General features: G+C 43.2%; 1 protein-coding gene across 1 annotated transcript in view; it reads right to left on the bottom strand.

Annotated features, from left to right (window-relative positions):
* CSMD3 (CUB and Sushi multiple domains 3) overlaps window positions 1-20,676 on the bottom strand; it is a 1,047,538-nt gene that overhangs the window by 7,402 nt on the left and 1,019,460 nt on the right. The window contains exons 70-71 of the mRNA XM_085893781.1: window positions 12,342-12,429; window positions 8,766-8,901 (exon numbers count right to left, since the gene is read on the bottom strand). Coding sequence (XP_085749907.1) covers window positions 8,766-8,901; window positions 12,342-12,429 — 224 coding nt within the window. The remainder of the gene's footprint in view (window positions 1-8,765; window positions 8,902-12,341; window positions 12,430-20,676) is intronic.

The raw sequence follows: 20,676 nt of genomic DNA, 5'->3' as shown, positions 1-20,676 counted from the left end.
AATATTTTCTACGTTTTTTCTCCAAGCCCCACGATGCCGCTCAAATGCCCTGCACCTTCTAAGGCTTCTGGCACGGAACCGAAGCGCCAGAGGAAGGTCCTGACGCTCCAGGAGAAGGTTAAGGTGCTCGATATATGCTTCAGGAAGGAAAAAGGTTTTCCGCGGTTGGACGAGCACAGCCAAACCGACCAGACCAGACGAGTCGATCTCCGGCACCTCAAACCCGATCATTGCCAAGCCGACCAGACCAGACGAGTCGATTTTTTTGGGAGGCATCCATTCATCGCGAATTTTCACTTCTCGCGGGTGGGGGGGGGATTTGGAACGTAACCCCCGCAATAAACGGGGGATGAATGTATAGCGAGTTTAGCCTTGGAAGACAAATTGTTTGCTCAGAGACACTCATTTTTGCATCAGTCAGAGATACTAAACCTGAAGATAAAAACACAATGTGTAAAAACAAGGCCGAGCCCTCAGAGTACATCTGTTAAGATCATAAAGAGGGGCCCAGCCTTGGGCACTCAACAAAAATTTGGAAAATATTTTCAGTAACACAGAAAGGGCACAATTCCATGTTACTAGAAAATATGCGGTGAGACAAAACATTTGAGGGTAAAATGTAGTGTGCCAGCCACCACTGCAAGTCTCCAGAGCGCTTGGCAATGGGCGTCTTATACATAACAAGCCATTGGATTGTAGTGGATGGAATCACCCGGAGCATCCTCTTCCAGTGTGCTTGTTGTTCTGCAGGTCTCTCAGGAACAAGGGCTTTAACACACAAAAAATAAACAGTATGTTTTTCCATTGAGTTAAAAGATAAAACCTTGAAAGTGAAGTGAAAGTGATGGAAAGGGGTGTTGGAGCAAAAATGTGGAGTCCAGCTGTGGAGTCCATTTTAACCCGGACTACTTGAAAAAGCGTCGAATAACAGCGAAAATTCTCCCTATGACTTGAATGGACCGAATTCAAGTGGCTTTTGCGACCTCGGCAGCTGGCTTCCATTTATAAGGAAAAGGAGTTCTAAAATGTTTGACCTTGGTGTATCCAGCATCAATAAAATTTTGCATAAAATTGCGATCACTACAAACCCCTTTAAAAAGAGGGTTTAGAAAAATTGGCTTGTTTAAAAACATTTTGAGAGAGTAGCTGCCGTCATCACTGCAGATGGTGACTGCCTGCCATGTCTCCAGCATACTTCTTTAGAACAGGGGCACTAATGTGATGTCAATTTTCTTGGTATCCATGAGAAAGAGTTCCTGATCATACCCAAGTTTCCCTGCCTGCCGAAGCAGGCAGGGAACGAAGGCTTTCCAAGAAACATCCGTGTATAACAGCCTGCACAACGAAAGGAGGCAAAAAGCCATCACTTTGCTGGTAACGGCAACCAGCCCCTGTCCTCCTTCGGCAATAGGCAGGCTTAGCACACCGGGCCGGAGCCGGTGCTTCTCCCGCAAAAACAAGTCCATAAAAATTGATTGTAGTTTTTTAAGAATGAAATCTGGGGGTTGTAGTGCCGTAAAAATATGCCAAAGCATTGACGCTGCAAGGTTATTAATAACAAGGGTTCGCCCCCAATATGAGATTTGACTAGGTAGTCCCTTCCATTTTTGTAACCGTCTCAGTTTCATTCATTAAAAATTCCCAGTTTTTTAAAACGAAAGTTTGAGTGCCAAGGAAGACACCGAGATAAAAAAAAATTCCATCCAATGCCCATTCAAATTGCTTGGGCAGGGTCGGAGGAGTGGCACCATTTTCTCTAGAAAACACAAAAGGCATCAAGGAACAATTGATCCTCGAGAAGGCTTACATTAAAAGTCCAGTAGGCAGCACCTCGGTTACGAATTGGAAGGTGAATGCGAAGTATGACCATATGATGGTCTGAGAAACCACTGGGGATGATACCAGTGTGGGTCACAACATTAAAAAAAAATCATTATTAATATAAAAATGGTCTAACCTTGCAAGGGACAGACAGCCATCGAAACACCGACACCATGTATATTGCCATGTTGATGGATTACAAGTCCTCCAAATGTCAATAAGGGAGAAGGTTGTCAAAGTCCTTGCAAGGGGCTTAATGCTCGCTGGGTGAGGCTCTTTCCCATTGCGATCATAGAAGAATCCATCGTGCAGTTAAAATCCCCTCCTAAACAAACAAATCCATTAAAATCTAAGTGTGTGAGGGATGTTTCTAACTGCATAAGAAACAAGTTCGATCCGTACTGTCATTCGGTGCATAGACATTGAGTATTGTGTGTTTAAAACCATTATAAGTAAAGGTGAATGAGATGAAATACCCTTTAATAATTTCATGAAAAACAACAATGAGATTACAGAGAGAGGGATGTAAATATACGGCTATGCCAGCTCTGGCACACTCTAAGCTGCTGAAGAACCATCTTCCTTTCATCATTCTCTCCCATTCACTCATACACGAGGAGCTACATCTGGTTTCTTGGAAGAGTAAAAATTCAATGTGTTTCTTCAATTCAAGCTCCTTAACTTCAACTTTATGTAAATTCGAACGTCCTCCATTAATGTTTAAAGTAGCAATCGAGAAAGCTATCGTGTGGAATTTTGGGAAAGACAGTGGTCAATTGGACAGGTTATGGACGCAGTAGTTTCCTTGCTTTCAAAACCCACTTCCCCAGACAAAACATTTGTGGCTCAGTCATGCCAAACTGCTCAGACTGAAGGCACAGCCACTTTGCAGAGCTAATAAAACTGTGCATGTCTGGAAAGGAATCTTGAATTTGAACATGTCTCTTACGGAAGGTGTGCTGGAAAAACTTTATGATCTCCTGGGGGGTGGGGGGGGGGCACAGTCGGAACACCCTCTGGTTCCTGAAATAAGCCTGGATCGATCCAGACTTCGGTACTATCACCAGAGGCAAACGACGAGGCCTCGTCAGAATCATAGTATGATTGGTGATGCATACTTGAACCATGCACCACAAGTGGAGCAGGCATTTCCATTTCTGCTGGGAGGGAGAAAGCCGTTACCGAAGCAGAACACACACGCTCCACATCTGTAACGTCCGGAGTTGTCTGGAACACAGATGTCTCAGCCACGATGCTTTTGGTGGAGAGAGGGACCAACATAGGTTCACTTTCAATGTCGATGACATCAGCAACCACTGAGGCGGTCACAACTACCTCTTGGGGCACAACACCGCCCTCTTGTTCATGCTCGTGCCATTCCGCACAGGACCAGGAGCACTGTCAACATCCACCGGAGCTAGAACTGCAAATTTGTTTTCCGTTTCCAAAGCAGCGAGCGAGCTGGCTGTATCTACATAAGAGCCATGTAGTTTGCTCGACGTTGCTAGCTTTTTAGAAACACTCACCATTATATCATGACCATTGATGTTAGGACATTTGTTTCTTCGGGAGTGAATTGTGACAAAACCCTCGTTGTCCACTTGAGGTTCTTTAACTTCTGCACTTGCTTTCCAGGGCTGATTATGGGGGTGTCTGCACATTCCACCACTCAAGATATACCACTAGTGCTTGGCTTGGGTTCTGCAGCTCTAGATGTACCACTGGTGCTTGGTTTGGATTCTGCAGATCTCGGTGCATCATTCGTGCTTGTTCTGGGCTCCTGGCGTTGAGATTCCTCATGAGGTTCCACACGTTGAGACTCACCACAAGGAACGTTTGGTTTCGCACATGCATTCTTTAAATGTCCATGCTCGCCACAAATATAGCATGTCATCACTTCAGTGGCAATATAAACTCGGTAGCTGCGATCTTTATATTTAAGAGTCACAGCAGTACGAAGTGACCGTGCACCATTCTTCAAAACAATATAACAGTGGCGTCGGAACGACATAATGTGTCGAACCGAAATGCCAAAACGCAAACGTAATGGGATCATGGAAATCCGTAACACAACCATCCCAAAATAACTTAAAGCAGACATAATCTCCTCACTTTTAAAGAAAGGTGGAATATTTGATATAATAATTTTAACAGCAGGTGTGTCCAAAGGACTTACAGAAACAAAGAGATCTGGTGGGAGAGACAAGCTGGTTTCGACCGTCTGAGCAACGTATCACTCTTCAGACAAAAATAGCACAACACGTTGATTCATCCTCGACGCTGCGAGAATGTTTTCGAGCCCAATGAGCTCTCAGAAACCCATTACGACATCAACACTGACTCCGTCCGGTGGACAAACTATGACCCCGTTCTTTGGAGTGAGTTCCTCATACACACTATGATGCAAATGTACGTTTGCCCTAATGTAAAACGATACAAAGTAAATTGAAGGATCAATAAACCAAAAGCAAACCTGCCACAAGTAAAACTAGCAAGTGGAGGGAAACAAAAGATTAATATGAACGAAGTGTTTAGCGAAGAAAAAGGCTAAACGGAGAAACACAGCAAGTAGTGCAGCAGGCCCAAAAACCAGGAAGTCCTGAACAGGCCTGCAAAACACTTACTGTGTGCGCTCTCTTTCTCTCTCTCTCCTGTCTCAACAAAGAAAAGAAACAGAGGGGAAAACTTCACACACACAAACCAGGATACAAGGGGAGCGAAAAGGGGATAGGAAAGACACCAACATGACACAGTACTCACAGCTACACTCGTAGAGCCACCATGATGCCACACCCATGCACAACTCACCAACAACCAGCAGGGGGGGGAGAGGAGAGAGAGAGAAAAGAGAGAAAAGAGAGAAAAGAGAGAAAAGAGAGAAAAGAGAGAAAAGAGAGAAGAGAGAGAAGAGAGAGAAGAGAGAGAAGAGAGAGAAGAGAGAGAAGAGAGAGAAGAGAGGAGAGAGATTAGGAGAGAGATTAGGAGAGAGATTAGGAGAGAGATTAGGAGAGAGATTAGGAGAGAGAGAATATATTATGCTTTATGACCAACACACACACCACACCACACACATGCTTGGACGGTATCAGCAATTTTTCAGGAATCAGCAGGTTGGAGTCATTGTGATTACCAACTGCAGTACATACTGTGTCCACCCCAAAAACCATGAGTAGCTTTCATCAAAAAAGATCGTTGCACTTATATAGATGTTTCAGGGATATATTCACAAACATTATTCTCCATAAACAGCTGTGTGTGATGGGGGAAAAAAAAAATTTGCCTCGGTAATTTAGAAAACACGTTAATTCAGCAAACGGCTCGGAAATCGGGTGTTATTTAACAACTCACTCAGAATGACAGAGTGCCAACCACTCACTCAGGATGACAAACATGAACCACTCGCTCAGGCGAACCATTCCCTCAAGATGACGAAGCATGAACCACTCGCTCAGGATGACGGAGAACAAACCACTCGCTCAGGTGAAACACTCTCTCAGGATGACGGAACACGAATCACTCGCTCAGGATGATGGAGCGTGAAGTATTCACTCAGGATGACGGAGCGCGAACCACTCACTCCGAATGACGGGGCACGAACCACTTGCTCTGAATGATGGAGCACGAACCACTCACTCTGAATGATGTGGCGTGGCAAAAGCATCCACAGTGAGTGAACGATTCGCTCAGAATGACATAATGCAGTACCACTATTGAATGAAGCATACTCGGCAAGTGACTTAAGCACTCAATGAAGCACTCCAATGAAATGGTTGATAAGGAATGGTTGACCAGGCTGGAGCTGCATGCTAAAAAGGATCCCTTTAACTTTAAAGCCGGTTTCCACCACGCCTGCAGCAGTTAACGAAATAAAATGAATTTGTTCAATAAATGACTTCATCTACAAAAGAGTTGCTGTTTAATGTAGAACAATACTGGATACATCGCAAAGTTTAATCACCCATGAAATAAACATTGCAGATAATCCGCCATTTAGTCTGTGCACGCGTCACATGGTACATTGGTTTGTGGTGCACACAAACATTATAACTTTATTTTAAAACATCCGTTTTTCACCAGATTTGCTTTGATTCCTTGTGGAGCACTTCACAAAACCTCGGAAATATACACAGATCTGGGAGACGCTATGATTAAGCAGTTCCTCTGGGGGATAGGGAGCGATGTCAAGCAGTGAATGCATTATATCATACTAGTGCATGCCCGTAGGTGCGTGCCCGTAGGTGTGTGCCCGTAGGTGCAAACAAAACAAAACAAAAAACTTTCAAACCGCATGCCAGAAACAAACACACAGGCCGTTCCTTCGCTCTCACGTGCCCGTATGTGCGTGGCCATACATGCAAAAAAAACAACTTTCAAACCGCGTGCCAGAAACAACAACCACACATGCCATTCCTTCGCTCTCGTAAACGACGATTGGATTGGGGCATTGTGTTTAATAAAATCGAGAAAGTACAGAAATCGAGAAAGAAAGAATACAGTCAGTCGATAAATCAAGAAAAAAAAAATCCAGAAAGAATACAGTAATCGTCACTGACTGGATTGGGGTATTAGGTTTAAGAAAATCGAGAAAGAAATCGAGATGGTACAGAAATCGAGAAAGAAAGAATCGAGAAAGAATACAGTAATCGTCACCGACTAGATTGGGGTATTAGGTTTAAGAAAATCGAGAAAGAAATCGAGATAGTACAGAAATCGAGAAAGAAAGAATCGAGAAAGAATACAGTAATCGTCACTCTCCGGAAGTGAAGTCCTCACTGTCCGGAAGTTCGCATATGGCAGTTACGATTATTCGCAATTTATTCTTAATGGCCAATTATTCAATTAGCGCCAACGTATTTTGCCTTTTCCCAATGTCATCGCAAGGAAAAACACAAAGAGAAGAGGAAAGAGGAGAAAAAAAATGTGCAAAAAATAATTTACTTCCTGCTTCGGAGCATACCAGCTTACTCTGATGTTCCCCAAATTTATGCACCGTCTAATATGAAAACGATCATAACTTGGGGCATTGTTTTTATTTATAAATGCGCATAAGAAATCGAGAAATTATTAGAATACACGAAAAAAAATGTGCAAAAAAATAATTTACTTCCTGGTTCAGAGCATACCAGCACCCTGATCTTACCAAAATTTATACACCGTCTAATAGGAAAACGATCATAACTTGGGCCATTGTGTTTATCTATAAATGCGCATAAGAGATCGAGAAATTATTAGAATACACGAAGTCATCACTCTCCAGAAGTCCGTACGTTGTAACCCGTAATGGGGAACGCGGCTGAGCTTCCCTTCACCATCGGCCATGCCCACGCAGCAACGTGTCTTGCCATTGGTTTGGTAAATAAATGGCCATAACTTGCGAAGCACTTGTCCGATTAATATCAAACCTTGAAAAGGCACATACTCAGGTCCCCAGCAATATACCTGGCAAGTTTCAATTAGATCGGACCAGAGGTTGTCGAGAAAGAGCGGTCACACACACACACACACACACACACACACACACACACACACACACACACACACACACACACACACACACACACACACACACACACACACACACACACACACTACTGGAATTATAGATAGATAGCTCAATGAATCTGGTTAATTTTGGACATTCCTAAATCTTTAGTTCACTCAATATAATTCTCCAAACAGGAGATAAAGATAAGTTTAATGCTTTGGAAATTTGACACTTTCTTGTGTATATATGGAGGAGGGACAATAGCCCTGTTTGCTTAAACTTAAAGTAAATAGGTATATAGGTTTAGTTATAAGACTCGTTATTTTTTTAATTATCAGGTTTCACTCCAGATTTCGATACTTATTTTATCCAGAAGATATCGAATCCTCAAAGCCAAAATATTATTTTGATGATGTACTTTAACTAGACCCTGAGAGTAGATTGTGGAAAATCGTATCATATAATGCATGAAATCTATCCAAGCTCCTGATTTGAAAACTATAACACTTAAAAAGCAACATACACAGCGATTCGTAGCTGTGATGAACAGGCATTCAATAATATGAGTGTGGAAAACGAAAAAAAAACCCATCGTTAAGAAATCGTTGCGGCCTGTTCCGAACCAAGGCATGGTTGAGCAGGCCAAAATACATGGCGACTTCAGATCTCAGCGAGGTTACCAAGGATGCGCCTTATAAATGATAGAATTTAATAACACTGTTAATTACCTTCAAAAGGGGTGTTCACATTTAACCAGATACCCAGTTTTCATTTAAGCACTCCCTTGGAGTTCCCTAAGTATGCATGCAAAGTTTCAGGCTGCTAGATTTCATAGTTTTGGAGTTATAGAGGACGGATGGACGGACACACACACACACACACACACACACACATTTATTTGCATAGATGACTGTGTATTGTTTGTTGAAGTGAGATGTTTACACTAAACACTGACTTATGTAAAAAGGCAACAAGTTATTGAGTCAAAGTCCGTCTTTAACCTGCATAGCAAGATCGCCAGGGTGCGAGATATTTCTGTTTACTTCTGCATATAGAATCATCTCGTGAATGTAAGTGCTTTGTAGAAGGAGTTATGGTTGTTATTGCTATCTTTCTGAAAATACATAAGTGGTAAAGTGAAGTGAGAGGGAGAAAGAATAGCTAGTTAAATTGCTTTGTTAGGTGCCACACGACACCATGGAGTTTTGTTTAACTTTTGAAATATACACAGATTTGGAGTATAATCGCCTGTCAGTTTGTATCAACCAAGAAAATAGCCTTTGGGTTTTGTGATAAATTGGTATTAAATTATTTAGACGAATTATTAATACTTTTCTGTTGGGGAAAAAAATTGTTGAACTACTGCAACTCGTTTGAATATCCCAATGTATATTATTAACCAGTTTGGAGCAAAATAAGTAAAAATGTTTTTATTCCATAATTATGCATTGTCACGTACCTTTGCTTGTACAGGTAAAAGGCAAAGCCAGATATGATGAGAGCGAAGAATGGCACAAGGATAGCGATTGCCACGGAGCTGCTGCTGGTGCCATGGAGTTTAGTTTCCTCTGAATTGTGGCCAATCACGTGCGGGCCTGAAATTCCAGAAAAAGGTGACACACCAATCATTTTGGGAGAGATTGGTCAAAGGTCACTTCTGCAAGAATCTTCGGCATCCTCACCTGACAGTTCAGCAGAGTTTACATAATTTTTCTTTTGACAAATAGAGCCTACATAAAAGATAAAAATTAGATCAAAAAGCTGATAAATTTAAAAGCTGATGTAGATTATGGAATGGCATGAAAATATGGAGAATAATTTCACAAGTCACACACACACACACACACACACACACACACACACACACACACACACACACACACACACACACACACACACACACACACACACACACACACACACACACACACACACACACACACACACACACACACACACACACTCATAAGCAATGCATTGAAACCTTGTATTGTGGAGCAAAGCAGGATAAAAATGAGTTGAAAGTAAAATTTGTGATGAGGACGATCATAGATTGAGGAGAATGGTTGTTTGAGATGGTTCAAGTGTGGGATCATGGAAGTATCAAGGCCTAGTTCATGATTGGGATGGTAGAAGCATAGAGGCTGAGAACAGGCTTGGAATGGTAGAAGAACTTCCTTCCTGTAACTTATGTGTTTCGTAATCCTCTTCCTTCCTGCCCAGGTGTGTACTATTGATTCCACACCATGTGCCCTTCCTACCGTGTTTGCCTATTGGTGTTTGTGGTGAGACATTACCTTTGTCACATTACTGTATTGTGCTCTACTTCCTTCCCCAAATCCCTCCCCTTCATATTTGCCTTTGGGCTTCCCCCTCCCCCATTTTATGGCTTCCACCCCTCCCTCTGCCCCCTCCTCTTTTCCAAGATGACACATCCTGTCAGCACCCTTTTTTTTAGGTTTACACCATCCCCTCCACTACCCTCCTTTGTAGATGCCCACTTCTTCACCCCCCCACACCTTAATGTTTGCGATGTAGCAATGCAAAGTAATGGCAATGGATGAGTGGAATTGGAAACAATGACAGTCGACCATTTCAAAAAGGAATTGGATAAACACTGAGGGTTGTTTTTTTACACTTGCAAGTAATTTGCAACTATAAAACATGGGAAGTCATTCAAGAGACCAACAATCAATCAGAATGACTTCCTGTGACAACATAAGGGAAGGTCAACCACAATGATACTGTTGTCAACAATGGGTAGCGAATAAGAGTGGACTAGCATCACATGTAGACCAGACAAGGTGGGAGATCAGGAAGATTGTTCCTTCCCTGAAGGTCATTTTTGAGCCAGCCAGATTTTAACGAACAAAACAATAATGATCGATATGACCGCTCTGAAACTAAATGGACTATAATCCCAAACGTTGCGGGTTCAAATTCAGTTGAAGGCTTTTGGATTCTCACCTTCAACAAGTCCAGTGTCCTCATCAATGTACCACCATTTGTACCCTTAGTATATTGGAATGAGTGGTTTCATTTTTTTTTTGCCCTAACAGTAAAGTTATTCTGCACTTATTTTATCTATATTCTTCATTATCTTAAACATCTCTATCAGATCCCCTTGTAATCACTTCCTTTCTAGCATAAAAAGGGAGCTAACAGGAGTAGACAAATACAATATAGGAATAGACTATTCACCCCAATGCCATGACAACTCTTCATGACTCTGTCAACTCCAAATCTCAGTTCCTCAACTAATGGCATTGGGCTTCTTCTTCTTCTTGTGTATGGCAGCTTGGTTGCCAGGTTGCTATCATTTTGTTGGGGGTACGACTATGCCGCTGATGCTGTACTCCTACACTAGTACACTGGTACTCATTTTGCCGAGCTCAAAAGAATGACAGGCTGAGTCAACCCCACCTGGTGATAATTCAGTGGCAAACAGGGCTCAAATTCAGGACCGTAAGATCCCAAACCAGCCACCCCAACCACAAAGCCAACACCAGGCTGAGGAATTGCGCTCAAACAACCTCAGTTCATTCAACCACACAAAAACCAAATGTATTCTCATCTCAAATAAAGTCAAAACCAATGTTCCCTCTATTTTCACGTTGAGCACAACCCTCATACAGACTTCCACCATCAGCATTTAAAGGTAATTTAAATATGTTTTATCTCCTATAAGCCATACATGGTAATTATCATCAGAAACAAATGCTTGAACCTTGTAATTGGGATTTCATTTTGAAGCCAACAAATAGTTTACTTTTTTTTTTAATCAACCATTGACTCTATAAACCAGAAGTTTGCCCCATAATGGAATACTGCTCATATGTTAGTGGCGGAGCTCCTCTGTCTTCATCACATAGCTTTGAGAGCAGTCCAAGGCAATTTGATTTGTGAAAGACAGCTCACTTAATATCAGCCTTCAGACCCTAGCCCAATGCAGAGAAGTTTCCTTTCTATTCTTCTTCTACCATGACTGATTGCCATTGCTCTGCAGAATATTATCCATGGTTACACCACATATGATCCGAGTTCCACACACCTAACTTTAGCAAGACAGCCACATTGTGCATCGCTACATACATGCAGAAGCAAGATCTTCAATGATACAATTACAATATCATTACCTCTGCTACCGAAGGTGGATGGGGGTTATGTTTTCACCCCTATCTGTCTGTCTGTTTGTCTGTGAACAGGATATCTCAAAAAGTTGTGACGGATTCAGACGAAATTTGGTGGACAGGTTGGGTGTGTGACAAGGACGAAATGGTTATATTTTGGTGAACATTCGGATCGGGACACTGGAATTTTTAAAGTTATTCTTCACCCTTGAGTGGTGCGTAGGGCTAAAACTGATATATAGCACGATATCACAAAAAGTTATAGGCATATTCAGATGAAAATTTATGGACAGCTTGGGTGTGTGACAAGGAAGAATTGATTTGATTTTGGTGAAGATCCAGATCTGGATCCAGATTAGGATCTGAGAATTTTGTAAGTGATTCTTCACCATTGAGAGATGGGACAAAAAGCTATATTTATCACAATATTTCAAAAAGTTGTGGATGGGTTATGACAAAACTTGGTGGATGAGTTGGTTTGGTGACAAGAACAAACCGATTAGATTTTGGTTCAGGTCTGGATTCAGATCCTGTCTATCAGTGGGAAACAAACGTAAGCTATTCTCCTGAGTGTCGTTATAGTTGTAGCTGCCAACGAGAGAACGTGTCTGCTTCTCAGGGGGAATATTGGGAAAAAAAACAAAATCATAAAGGTTGATTTAATTTACCGCTTTTAATGGAGCACGTTGTATATTAGGATGCAAACTGAATAATTTGATGATGGATAATATCAAGTAATCTTCAGCTTTGAAAAACTATTTTTCTTCTATTCAAAGTTTTCCAGCAACTTCTTTCACTACACCTTTGTGAATTGTTTTACTAGTATGGAATGCTGCAAAACATTTCGTAAGAACAAAAATCAGTTAACCGTTTTAACAATCTTATGAGATAAATTTTCTTTTTACCTATTCTTTGCAATCCAAAGGAACCAAACTCTTTCGCTTGAATGATGCCTTGATAAACATATGTCACTCCATCATGTTCCACTGACACCTAGGTCAAAACAAAGAAACACAGATGCAAACAAATAAAGGTTAATCACAATTAAACTTTATTGCTTTCTAAAACATTGATGGACAAAGACAATATAACACTTCTCCAATGTGTTACTTTACTCTTTTTGATGCTGAAAATGTACTCTGCATGGAGGACAAATATGTTTGATGAAATAGATTGCAATTATTCACTATTTCAAAGATGTAATACAAAAAGTAATTTGAATTCTTTTCCAAGGAACGAAGATGCAGGAAGAGGCCATTAGGCCGATCAAAGCCTGTGGCAGTATTGCCACCTTATGGTCATTTGTCTGTGCTTCATCCTTTTAAATGCTGAGCATCAAGCAAGGAAGTAGAACGTACCATTTTAAAAGTTTTTGGAATGAATTGGTCAGAGTTAGAACCGCTGACCTCACGGACTCATAGTGGATGCTCATTTATTGCAGGGTATAATAGTAAATGTGTGTACACACACACACACATATATATACACACGTCATAAAACAATCCACCGACTCTATGGTCACTGCCCTTGCAGCAAGACCATTCCATGTACTGTATTCACCCCTCTCTGAGTGAATGACCCCTGTCTTACTACTATCCAAATTCTCCTCTTCTTTACTCTTAAACTGTGCCTCCTTGTCCTGTCAGTGCCCATTCTGCTGAAAAATTATTCTGCACTTATTTTATCTGCACCCTTCATTATCTTAAACATCTTTTTTCAGATCTCCTCGCAATGACCTCCTTTCTTACATAAAAAAAATCCTGTGTTTTTCAGCCGTTGGACTCGAGGTTTAAAAGCCAGAAGCTTTGCTGCCAAAGAGACCGAGAATTACAGTGATAATTCCATCTACATGTCTCTGTCTCTGTCTCTGTGTCTGTCTCTGTCTATCTCGTTCGTTCTCTCTCTCTCTCTCTCTCTCTCTCTCTCTCTCTCTCTCTCTCTCTCTCTCTCTCTCTCTCTCTCTCTCTCTCTCTCTCTCTCTCTCTCTCTTTCTCTCTCTCTCTTTCTCTCTCTCTCTCTCTCTCTCTCTCTCTCTCTCTCTCTCTCTCTCTCTCTCTCTCTCTCTGACAACATGGGCCAATATTTAACCACTCATCCCAACTCTCTTCCTCATATGTGCTAATTTCAATTGTCACCATGGAAATTGGCTCGGTGTTGGTACCTCTATCACCAGCCACAGCACTTCAACAAAGGATTTATGTGACTCCATGGGACTGACTCAATCTGTGAACTTTCCTTCCAGATTTCTCCCAATGTCAAATCCTCCCTTCTGGACTTGGTGATGACTAACTTCCCCGCAAATGTACCCTGCTCTTCATCTGCTCCAATCGATTCATCTGATCATATGCTTGTGAGAGTAAACATATCTCCGCCTATTCACAGAGAGCTGTCTCAGCGCCAGCGAATCTGGCAGTCCATTCAGGCAGATTGGCAAAAAATGTAAGCGACCACCTCTCTTCAGGATTGGTCTCCCATATCTATTAGCCGTAACATGAACTCAGCCTGGAAATTCTTCAAAAGAAACCTGCTCTCTCTAATGTACAAATTTATGGCATCTCGTCTGCAGTTATCCTTTTCAGTTCTCACCCATGGTACACTTAATCCTGTGGTGAGGCAGTTTCCCTGACACAACTTGTCTTCTCTTCCTGGAAAGCAAACCCAACCGAAGGCAATGTCAGTTCATTCCAAAAAGTCCACAGGTGTGTGTCCACTCTGAGGAGAGCCAGAAATAACACCTGTCCAACTTCAATATTAAACTTTCAAACTTGTCTTCCTCCTCTAAAACCTGGTAGCACATTGTTAAATCGGTCTCTAGCGTATGCTCGCCTTCCACCCCTTCCCTCCCTTCAAAAGGCACCACAGTCGACTGCGCTCGGAAGAAGGATGAATGTTTCAATTGTGTTTTCTTTCAAGTTGTGTGTCCCCCAATCCCTCACTCTCTGTCCCCACCATTTCCAATCCTACCCAATTGCTCCTGGACTCTGTCTTTCACACCTGAGAAAATGTAGAAATTTATGTCAACTTTCAAATCTGAATCTGCAATTGTGCTGGAGGGCATCAGCTCACATGTCAAAACACCCTATTCTGCTGCTCTTGCACATGCTCTCTCTGACATTTTCTCCATAGCATTTTCCTGAGGTCATCTTCAATCTTCTTCAAAATCAGCAAACCTCGCTGCATCACATAAAAAGGTGCAAAAACTGATGCACTTAACAATAAACCTTAATTATATGTCCGATCATCAGTGAGGTCATGGAATCCATCATCGCAGTTGACATGAAATAACTCCTTTTCTCCCACAGCCTCATCTCAGATGATCAATTCAGATTCAGATCTGGTCTACCTTGAACATGCTGCTTCGACTCTCTCAACAATGGATGGAGGCCCTCAACATCAGTCATGAGATCAGGGCTGTTATACCGGGAGCCAGGGGCATCAAACTCATGTGAACGAGGTACCAATGTTGCACCCCATGGGATGTTGGGACCCACAGCACTAACTCTCAAACTGACCGTCTGCCAGGATCTGGTAGGTGGGTGTGGGCCCCCAGGGTCTTTATAGTGACCCCTGAAAAAGGGTCTAGATCATGTATTCTTGGTACCGGCTGAAACCAATTCAGAATCGTGCGTTATGATTCCACGAATGTGAAGTGACACGTGACAGACGTTTTGAGTGGTGGAACCCCCCCCCCCCCCCGGCAGATGCCCTTAAAGGGACCCTGAAAAAGGGTCGAGATCATGTTTTCTAGCTACCGGCTGAAACCAATTCAGAATCATAGTCTGGGTTCCCCGAGTACGAAATGACCCATGACAGACGTTTTGAGTGGTGGAAACCCCCTGGCAGACACCCTTAAAGGAACCACTTAGTGTGACCCCTGACGTCATGGGGGAGTTGAGATGCCTTTTTTGCCAGCACCCCGTCACGTAAATCATGGATCCGCTCCTGTGAAACCAAGTCTATATTGGCAAAACTGTTTCCTCCACCTAAAAGTGCCGACAGATGTTTGTTTAAACAAGCAAAGTCCAGTTGGTGTGTCTTTGATTAAAGACTGGGTTTCGGAGACTGCAGTTCGGCCTTGATTGTGGACACCTCGCCATGCTCGTTGCATGTCGTTGCTTGGCAACTGAAAGTGGCACGCTTCTAAAAATACGACGGTGACCTTGGCCTCCACCCGGCCTTTAACGGCATGCCCACGCCTTGAAAATGAAGGTCAGAGCGCGGTATTTTCTCAGTTTTGGCGGCCACGCGGCCTACGTCGCATTGATACAGTATGAGTAGTAGCATCGAATCTTGTTTTCGGACGAAATTCTTCCAACAATACGGAACTTCGCCATATAATTTATCATTTCAAGCATCATACGGATACAGTAAGTATTACCTATTTGTCAATATTTTAATTTCCATAATTGCATATAAATGATGATTTAATGAATTTATGATACCATGTACTGTTACGGACTGGCATCCCACACACGACACACGTGAGAGTTGTTTCTGGATACAGCGTGTATACAATGTATACTGAAAAACCGTTCATTATGAACGTGTTTTATTCATATTCATATTTTGATATAATGATTACGTATCCATGATAAACACGCCGGTCTGCATTTTGTGTCGTGCGGGATAATTTCATTCATATGGAGAGTCGACAGCATAATTATGACGTCATCGCACGAAACGCACTAGAAAAGCACGCACCAGGCGATTAACGCTTCGTTATGATTTATTTGTAAACTATTGTATTGCCTATTCAGAACATACAAGTATTATAATATATACTTTGTTAGAAATGACACCTTTGCGAAATCCTCCGCGCCGTCTCGACTTTGATATAAATTTACTATGTTTTTGAGAATTTACCAATACATTGAAAATTGTGATGATTTTCCAGAGTATCGATATGGAGGAAACGGATCAAGCCGAAATGGTGATACCAGCTCCCAGTGTGTGTATCATATGTAAGACCAGCGGAACGGTTCCGTTAAAACCATTCGATTCCAAGTTATGGGGTTCCATAAAAAAGGCGGCTGAAATTCGAAGGCAGATGTCATCCGACCGCTACAGCGATGCTACATCTGAAATTTTGACACGAGTTGACGAAAGCGAAGCGGTGTACCATACACAGTGTTACAGAACATTCACTGCCATCAAGCGTCGGTCATCTTCTGGTCCATGAGTTCATTAGCCAACGGCGAAATTACCCACGACGCGACAACGAACTTTCTTACCTGCTACTGACGAAAAAGGATTACTGAAGGAGACATGTTTATTCTGTGGGAAAGTGAGAAAGAAATGGAACGGTGTAGACGAGAAACTGTCCGAATGTTTAACAGCAGATGGTCGTAACGCAATCTTTGCTGCAGCTCCACGAAGCAACAACGAACGAATGAAATCAGTGGTTCGTGGTGAGGTATATATTATAGCAAAGGAAGCGCAATACCACAAGTCGTGTCGTCGATTGTTCTTCAAGGAAGCGGACCAATCTGTTGAACAATCTGCCACCCCACGTACTGGTCGGAAGCTTCATGCGGAAACGTTCGAAACTATGAGAAGGTTGATTGAGACGGAAGTGATCGGAAATTGTCGAGCAATGTTGGCCAGTACGTTAATCGCCCTATATCGTGCGGAATACATTGGATGTGGCGGTGATGTAGGCATTGAGAATTACTCAGTTCAGACGTTAATGAGCAAAATCAAAGACCGATTCGGTGCGAGATTATCTATCTCTCTCTACGACAAGCGTCAGGGTAATTTTATGTACAACTCGGCAATGTCTGACAATGATGCGCGAGTCAGCTTCCACGAAGATCGCGACAAATTTGAACATCACGACAAGATTCACGCAACCGCTCTATATCTACGATCCCTAATCCTGTCGATGCCAACATGTAAAACGCCTACACCCACGACACTACACACATTGAAAACCTGTTCAGCGGAGATACTGGAATCCATCCCTTTGTTCTTCAAAACCATGATCTGCGGGCTACGTGAGCAGAACGAGAACGAAAACATCGAACGAAAAGTGTTAGCGATGTCCTCTGATGCGGTGTGTAATACTTCCAAAGGCTCGATTCGTCCTTGGAAACAGACCGTCCTCGGTCTCGGGCGAGGAACACTAACAGGATCAAAACTGGCGCTTCAAATGCTAAATCGTCACGGTCATTCAATAAGCTATGATGAGGTGAAACGACTGGAAAAATAGATGGCATATTCCGCATCAAAAGAAAACCGCGATACTCCTGACGGCCTGTCATTGAAAGCTGACCTTGGAACAGGGCTCGCATGGGACAACTATGACGTCAATATCGAAACGTTGGACGGGAAGAACACGCTGTATGCAACGGTTGGAATATGCGACCAAAATCAAGCGCCGATTGAGAACAGCAAACAGAACATCAGCCCAATATACGTGATGAAAGAAACCGGAGAAGTTTTGTCGGAGAAGAACGGGAGATTCCACGGTACCGGACGCCTCTGAACAAAGCAGTATCTCTCATCGAGAGATCTCATCAGTATCTCTCATCGAGCCGACGTGCAGTTGACCGAAGGACTTGCTCATGGTTTACGACCTATTGAGATGTTCTGGTTCCTACAGTCACGCGTTAAGTCGATGCCTCTTTTCAATGGTTACTCCTCTCAGTTTGTGACAGACAAACTTCCACTGCACAAGATTTGTTACATGGATCCCATCGCCAAACCACCAACACAAAACGATGTCGTCCGGGAGACATTGGTCAGGAGTTTAAATGTAGCGTCTGAAACAAATCAGGAATACGGCATCGTAACGTACGGTTTTGCTGTAGCCCTGAAGGCGTATTCTAATCAAGCTGTTGTCGCCCCACTGTTTGATTATAATCTGCTAATCCTTCTCGGTAACTTCCACGTTGAATTCGCGATGTTCGGTGCTCTCGGCACGTACATCAAGGAATCGGGAGCGGAATATTTGTTGGTAGAGTCGGGTGTATTAGCCGAAGGTTCGCTGATGGGATTCATCCGTGGAAAGTTTTATAATCGATGTACACGAGTTCATGAAATCCTTGCAAAACGTATTGGAAAGAAAACTGTACGACCAATTCGTCACTCCAGTGAGTCAGGAACGCATTGATGAAGTCCGAAGCATCCTCGACAGTAGCCCGACAGAGAGCGACGACCTCGAACGCTATATTAGAGAGAATTCCATCATTCAGGATCACATGAGGCAATATGAAACCTTCTTCCATGAAACGATGGATGGACGTCTTGGTCCAACGGCAACATTCTGGACCACGTATGTCTTCATAGTTTGCCCAGTGTATCGGGACTTTCAGCGCGCTGTTCGAACAAACGATGTCAGTTTGTACCTCGCCGTCTTGCCTACACTCGTCGACATATTCTTCGCTTTGAACAGACAGAATTACGCCCTCTGGGGTACGCTTTTCCTCGACAAGCTGCACAACGCCGAACCACAGTTCCGTGCAATTCTTGAACACGGAGCCTTCTCCATCCGTCGCACTAAAAAACATTTCTCACGAACGGCCATCGACATATGTCTTGAGCAGACAGTTAACAGGGATGCTGCATCGCCAATGAGAGGTATGTATAGTGGCCTTCAGGAATTCTGAGGAAGCAGTCCGACGCTGGTGCATTACAACCACACAACGAGGCATGGCCGTAACGGAATTGCGACGATTGTCTGGCTTGGAGACGACGGAGTCACCTGCGGCTAGGATATGGAAGGACAATGAAAGTATGGATGCACTGACAGACGCATTGACCGAAGCATGTGACCCATTCTGCGCCCCAGCATGTACGTCAGAATCACTCATAAACATTGCGACAGGGAAAGCTACGGATCCGGAAACTAAAACGTATCTGCTTGAAACCATGTCACGAGGAAAGGAACTTCATGAGAAATTCGAAAAATAATGTCAGGAAGACGACGGGCGTCTCCTAAGGCGCGTGTCGAGGAGCAAAGTCCAGAATTTTGCTGCTGAGAACACTAAACGAAAACGAACATCGACCGCAGCGGGAAAGCAAACGACAGAGGGGGATAGAGATATGTTCATCCGCATGGTCGTGATCATATCGCAGCAAACTGCATTCGACTTGAGACACGTTATGACATTTCCCGTAACGCAGTACCCACTTGCAATTGCACACTCTGACGGCGCACCGCTGAAAACGTGCAAGGCCAAACTTCTGCAAAAATTGGAAACGCTTCAAGATGGTTACACCCAATCCGATCTCCCTCCCGTTGATGTAACACTGGTGGATGGCGGTCTACTTCTGCATACATTCTTCTCAGTTACAAACAGCGCAACGTACGGTGCGATGGCAAGGAGTCTTCTGATCAATGTATGTTCCAACCCGGGTGTCGAAATACACGTCCTGTTCGATACATATGACAGATCGTCTATCAAGGAAATTGAGCGGAGGTTACGGGGCGCAGAGGATCGTCCGTTCGTCATCAGCGGTCCCTAACAAGTATCCCGACAAAGTGGCCAGCAATTGCTGAGGAATAGTAACTTCAAAGACCAATTGGCTGCGTTTGTCCTCGAAGAATGGGGAAAGAATCAATATGGCCCGATTCTTGGGGGAAAGATAATGATTGTGTCGTACGATGGAAACTGCTGTCGCGACATCTACAATGCACAGAACGAGTGTATCGCTGTCGATCGTCCCAGCCACCTTCAAGGGAAACACGAAGAAGCGGATACTCTGATCGCATTTCATGCCAGTAATGTTGCTGGATGTATTGTGGTCGGAGCATCAGATACAGATGTAATGGCCATCCTTATTCATATGCTGGGAAGACATGTTGAGAGCGGTACGCAGGGACCAACAGTGATCATGGACTGTGGCGTTGCCAACAATCGCCGATACATCGATCTGAATCAAATCGTAAAGGCTTTGGAAGCAATGCAACCTGGACTGTCATTGGCAATCATTGCCATCCACGTCTTCACTGGAACAGACTTCACGACGGCATTCTACCGTAAGGGAAAAGTTGGGCCGTTGGAGATCCTCATGAAGGACAGTTCCGGCCGGTTCATCAAGGCATTCCGAAACATCAGTACCGCAGACAAACCAGATGAGCCTACTCTACAGGAGTACACCTGCGTAGTGTACGGACAGAGCGGTCAGGTCGACATCAATGAGGCGAGACATGCCAAATTACTGCAAATGACCGGCAAGATCAATCAGGTCAGTAAAGCTTGCACTGTTCTACTCTGGTTTACTTTATTGCCCGTAGAA

The sequence above is a fragment of the Eptatretus burgeri genome, chromosome 9 (genome assembly GCF_056783735.1).
Source record: "Eptatretus burgeri isolate ZD-2024b chromosome 9, Ebu_testis_v1, whole genome shotgun sequence".
Lineage (NCBI taxonomy): Eukaryota > Metazoa > Chordata > Myxini > Myxiniformes > Myxinidae > Eptatretus > Eptatretus burgeri.
The sequence above is the reverse complement of the archived record's forward strand: the minus strand, read 5'-3'. Positions and strand labels throughout refer to the sequence as shown.